At 47.8% G+C, this 6000-nt stretch overlaps 1 protein-coding gene across 2 annotated transcripts in view; it reads right to left on the bottom strand.

Annotated features, from left to right (window-relative positions):
• Nucleotides 1-4927: 4927 nt before the first annotated feature.
• Nucleotides 4928-6000, bottom strand: part of LOC144100419 (uncharacterized) — a 34306-nt gene continuing 33233 nt past the window's right edge. For both annotated transcript variants that reach the window (XM_077633377.1, XM_077633379.1), the window contains one exon: nt 4928-5158. In XM_077633377.1, coding sequence (XP_077489503.1) covers nt 5069-5158 — 90 coding nt within the window. In that variant the 3' untranslated portion in view covers nt 4928-5068. The remainder of the gene's footprint in view (nt 5159-6000) is intronic.

Genomic DNA, 6000 nt, shown 5'->3' with positions numbered 1-6000 from the left:
AGTGCCGCGTTTCTGTCACAGCGTTGTCCACGCCAGCGCACATCTCTCTTTCACTACCGCAACATAGCTCAAAGCGCGATTTATAGTTTGATAGTAGTATTACTTGATGAAGGACATGATGCGCAATACGAAGGGCGTTGAGTGTGTCGCAGTCTAAGAGGAGGCGTGTTGGGTTGCAGCGATAGCCTTGTTCTCTCGCGCAAAGGCCGCGAAGCTGATCTGCTCGCGCCCGCATGGGTTGGAATGCCAGTCGTAGATATTAGATTGATTTTTATTTTTACTATTTCACTTTGCACATACCCACAAACAACGCAAGGTCTTTCTCAGCGTTCTGGTTATCATTCTGCTCTCCAGCCATTTCTTTTACAGCGAGAGCTGTTAGGCGCCCGTACCTGGCATCCTCGTAGCCGTCGCCGACGGCGTGACATTGCGTCACGTTGCGTTAATGTCACGTGACTTCATATCATGGTCGGCCTGGGTCGCACAAGCCTACGGGTGGCTCTGTTTGGAACAGCCATCACTTGGCCACTACACCAGTGCGCCAGGAATATATCCCCAAAACCAAACGCCTAAGCAGCTGTCGCTGAACATAGCGCTACACAGTCGTAACCGCCCTGTCAGTTTTTTTTTTATTTAGACTACCACGTTGAAAAACAATCTACTTTCGAAGATAGGATTATCATCCTTCGTTCGATCTTCTTTGTACGCTAGGTCATTTCGGTAAATGCCGTCTTTAGGTGTGGGTGGTCTCTTCGCTTGATTTACTAAATAAGCCTAAGCTGGACCTTGTACTTGATGGCAACGACCGCAGGCATAACGTACTCTCGCTTTAGTAGGAATTACGGTGTCTCAACCATCGAAATATGCATTAGCGCATGACACTGCTTCTAAGATACAACGAACAATCGCAGAAATATGCGCTCAAAAAGACAGATGTAAAAAAGGTCTTTAGTGCCTTGTCATCTGAATGTTTTGAGCACAACTGTCTCCAATGGTTATCGAAGGCGCTTCGTTCTCTCTGCGGAAGTTATAGACCATTACGTTACTGAATTAACACGAAGGAATGCGAAAATTACTATTATCCTTTCAGTCCTCTCGATTAAGTTGGGGGAGATAAGACGAAGGCGGAAAACGTCGCCCAAGCAGCCCAAGCTCTAGCGTTCGCATGCATGGTGAAACTTGCGCGACTAAAGCAGTCTTGATATCACTTGATCTAGACGGGCAGACAACGAAGTATCAGGACGATACGTGACGACCCGTCGTCGTCTGCCCATGAAAGCAGCGGCGCGGAGAAGCGCAAAGGTCCCTGGTCCCGGCCTATGCACCCAGGGGAAACTTTATATAGCCAATAAGCTGGACAACGCAGATCACCCGATCGCCTTTTAAAAGTCCTGTAGTCGACAGTAACTCACATGTGTAAGAAGCTGACTAGCAGGTGAAAAATTCGGCCGTCAGACCATCGTTTTTCGTTCGTTGGTGCTATCCACGGTACTTATTTTCTCCGCAGTACAAACGGCTGTGCTTTACATGACTTTGTGCCCGCTGCGGTTGGGTTTCTGTCGCCTTCAACTTCCAGCGGAGAGTCGTAAAAGCCGTTACACTCACGACTGACCGATGAAAGTCTAGGAATACGACTCCTAGCCAGGCCGTCGGCATCGATGATGAGTGCGAAGCTATGCCTCGCAGCTAGGGCGACGTGTACATGAAACCTGATCTGTGCTGTCAGAGTGAATTTAAGGTGCACTCTTGATATTTCCGCGTGCATCGAATAATAATCAGCAAGAAACGCCCAGCTTATAGGGAAGAGGTTTCATGGGCCATCGCCATAGGGTTTCTGGTACACGATGGATGCGCATTGAGCTAGGATTTGTTTGCAGTTGTTTTGGCTTCAAGGAGATGCCATTTGTACTTCGCTCCAGAAATGCAAGTTTTCATCGCGTCATGGACACGAGGGCATTGCATATGGGCCATTGTCAGCGAGCGATGGGAACGCTGTCGAAATGAAGACTGCAAGCCAAAAATGGCCCGGTATGCACGTGAAAGTAGAGACGCTACAGTCGGCCTGTAGGCCTGAAGTAGAGGGGACTCGTTGTGGTGAAAATTTTTATCATATTCAATGGAGTTTGGAACAAGCAGGTCCCTGGGCATCCATAAGCCCTCACGGGACTCAAATGTTCACGTCCTGGAGATTCATGGCGCTGATAGCCCGCCCTGTGGCGACGCTTGCCTGGCCGAGTCGTCGGTTCGCAGCGGTGTCTCCCAAGGCTCTCAAGTGATTAGGCGCTCCAGGCACCGCAGAGGAGGGCCCGCCGGGCGATCGCGTTCCTGCCACGCTTTGACCACTGCAGGGCACGCTTGCACGAAGTAAATCATGCAGTATTGTTCCTAGTGTTGCCTTATTTGCAGTCTTAATGGTCCATTGGCTTTCAGGAACCGAAATTCGCAGAACTGGATCACTCCACCTACTTTTCTTATAACGAAATTATTGCTTGAACTTCGATGGCTTTGAGGTAAACAAAGCCGAATAACTGGCTGACTGGGTACGTGGATACACAATCGAGCTGTGAGGCGAAAGTGGTGGTCACCTATACAGTGTAGCAGTTTTGCGCATTTTCTTTTCTAAACGTAGTAAACCTAAGATTTCCTGCTTCGGGATTAAGAGTCGAGATGCCTGATGTGGAAGGCCCGCTGTGACGTTTCACAGGCGACTGCCAGGCTTGTAGTCGCCACATGCAGCTCCCAATCGGGCAGTATTCAGTGAAACGTCAAAACGGCCCTGCCACTCCAGGACTCTGGGTCATGGCTCTTGTGTGCACGGAAATAATGCATGTGTCCCAATTGAATCGCCTTGGCCGTAGCCCTTCATCACTTAAACGTCTGTCAGGATGGTCACTTTTGTCCAGGAACGACTCAGTTTTATCACTAAATGTAAACTTTGTCGTTATTTGTCAATATTCGTCCTCTCCTGTCTTCGTCTTTGTCGGGGACGCCATTCTTGTGAGGTACAATGAAGATTGCTCCAGGAGATCTCAGTGTCGCATTGCGTTTTCTTGGTCTGTTGTTTATTGGGGTTTAACATCCAAAAACTACTCAGGCTTCGAGGAATGCCGTAGTGAAGGGGTCCGGAAATTTCGGCCTCCTGCGGTTATTTAATGTGAAATGACAACGCGCAGTAGAAGGGCCTTTAGAAATTAACCGCCATTGAAATTCGACCACCGCGTTCGGGATCGAACCCGCGTCTTTCGGTTCAGCAGCCGAGTGCCATAACCACAGAGCCGCCGCGGCAGCCGCGCAGTGCGTTTTATGCAGTCCGAGTAATACTATTTCAACCTGTTGGAAGTTACCGTTTATTTTCACGCTATAAAAGACAGCGAGTGTCTTACCTCCATCCTCTGTTCCCTTGCACTGTCTGAGAATACAAGACTCGCATGGAATCAGACGTCCTTACCCTTGCATATTCTTGGAAAAATTTAGCAACATTGCAACGCCTTAGCGCGGACTCACTCTGCAATCTTATGTCTGCTGCACACGCGCACTCGTAAGAAGGAGAGCCAGGTGGGTCACCGACGTGCCACAACACCTGCACATCAGACCTTACCTGATGTTCTACACGTCTACACAAACAGCTTTCCGCTAGGCCAAAACTCTCTACAGTTGCAGCGCGTCGTCAAGCACAACTCCTACTGGTCAGTGAGAATGATATAGAAAGATTTTTACCATACGAGTGGAGAAACTGTATTTGGGAACAAGAGCTATTCTCTATTCACAATGGTTAATGGACACCGGCGCCGCCTGTCATGTGGGCACCCAGATATGCTTCCCGTTACAGAACGTTTGCCACTTGGCGTACTGTCATTGTCTCAATTCCTCCTTGTAATCACTGAGCGCATTCAAATTACATAAAAAACTGTAGGCTTTACGCTATATCCACTTGAGCAACTAAGAGGATTTCGCCGAAGTGCAGGAGGTGGCGCAACAGTCTGCTATCCTCTGAATTTTGGTACAGACTTAGGTTCGGATATTGACAGAGATTTTAAGAGAGTTTAGCAATTGGTGCACTTAGACACTCCAGAATTTTGTACAGGTGGGTTGAGGTGGTCTCGAGAATTTGTTCTACAAAATAACGTGATCCATGCCTGAATGAGGCGCCATGTAACCATTAATTTGGGCTGAGTGTCATGCGGTGCAGAGCTGAAGGTGTGCTATAAACCTCGAGATCTTTGAAGCTATCATATTTTTGCTTAGAGGAGGGCGAAAAGCTTTAGATTTTTTTCACACGCTACAAGCATCTTGAAAAACCAGAAAACTAACCACCGAGCGGTTGAAATTTCTCACGAACATTTGCGCTGTTCGCGCTCAAGGTCACCGACACTCAGCTTTATCATATGCTTATGACATGAGGTGTGGCCAGACTTGTCTAGAATGATCGCAGACACGTGCAACTGTTTCCGTTGTGCTCCAGGGTGTAGGTGATTAGGTGCCTTGGTGCCAGCTTTAAATTCAGTGCGGACGATAGCGGCAAGCATTCTGTTCGGCTACAGCCGAGCGCGCTTTTTACCCAACACCGCCGAATCACTGAGTTCTTTGTGGACATAGTCAGCCAAATAAAGAAGTGTTTTGTTTGTTGTACATGTTTGTTTAACGTTCTATAGCGACTCGGACTATGAGATACTCCGTAGTGAAGGGCTACAGAAATTTCTGTCACCTGTGGTTCTTCAACGTGCACTGACATCGCACAGTATACGGGCCTCTACAATTTTGCTTGCGTCGAAATTCGACAGCAGCCGAGTGCCATAATCACTAAGCCACCGTGGCGGCAAGGTTCTTTTTGAAGTATTTTCGCTCTCTTTTTGACTGCCGGACCGTTTCAATTCTCCGTGACGATATAGCGCTTTCAACTTTCATGAAAGTCTGGGACGGGGACAAATGCAAGAGTAGTCAATAGATTTATTCCCGCGCGGGCATATTTGGAAAAGTCCCAAGCTGCTGACACTAGTATGGCCAAACTGTGGAGACGTTCAAAGAGGGCGCTGCCGTCGTAGGCGACGCTCGATTCACTGCACGTAGTTCAGTTTGCGTCGGTGTCACCAATAGCGACATCGTCAACAGCGCTCCGTCGGAATGGCATCACCTTGTGTTGCAGTTGGGCGACACATTCCTGCAAAGATTAAAAAGACAAATTCGATTTGCGTAGTTAGGCCTAATGCCTGTGCACTAGCAGGGTGTGCTTCGCAATCTTTGCATTATTAAACATTGTTACGGCAAGGTGTTTATCCTGGTATGTCTCCCTTATAAACGCTTAGCCACCTACCTTGAACCTAGGGCATGTGATCTAGTGACGCCATCACAACCTCCCAGAGATTATATATATATATATAGAATCAGCAAATAAGGAAAGGGAAATAAGGTGCTCATTTGACAAACTCATGAAGGAAGCTAACAGTCACCGAAACCAAGGTGACTGTTTGCTTGAGGTAAAATGCAAAGTTGAGAAACACTTCATTTAGACAGAGATTTATTTTGTGTCGACATTTCGAACAAACCCCTCCGTTCTCAAGACTGAAGTTACAGCGAACTTCCTCCTCTTCTTAAGGAGTTGGCATCGGCACAGATGTCTGACACATGAAAAAAACAACAACAAGCAAGCGGATGCGGGAAAGAAGATGGGCTCAGAAGGAAATGAGAGAAAATGGGAGAAAGATAAAAAATGAAAACGCGCTGTCATCCGGGCGACAGTGGGCGACAGCGCGTTTTTCTGTTTTCCTGTGCTGTGTGTTGTGCGCTACCATTCCCCTTTAAAGATCTCCAGGTGGGCGAAATTACTCCGGAGACCTCCACTACGGCACCTCTTCTTTCGCTCTCACCTTCCTCCCAACCCTTACGGCGCGATTCTGGTGTCGACCGACATGAGTGAGACATTTACTGCATCATTTCTGTACTCTAAAAAAAACAAAAACAAAAAACGGACGTAGCAACAGCTAGAACTGAGCATTTAGTGTC

This window comes from Amblyomma americanum, chromosome 8 (genome assembly GCF_052857255.1).
Source record: "Amblyomma americanum isolate KBUSLIRL-KWMA chromosome 8, ASM5285725v1, whole genome shotgun sequence".
Lineage (NCBI taxonomy): Eukaryota > Metazoa > Arthropoda > Arachnida > Ixodida > Ixodidae > Amblyomma > Amblyomma americanum.
The sequence above is the reverse complement of the archived record's forward strand: the minus strand, read 5'-3'. Positions and strand labels throughout refer to the sequence as shown.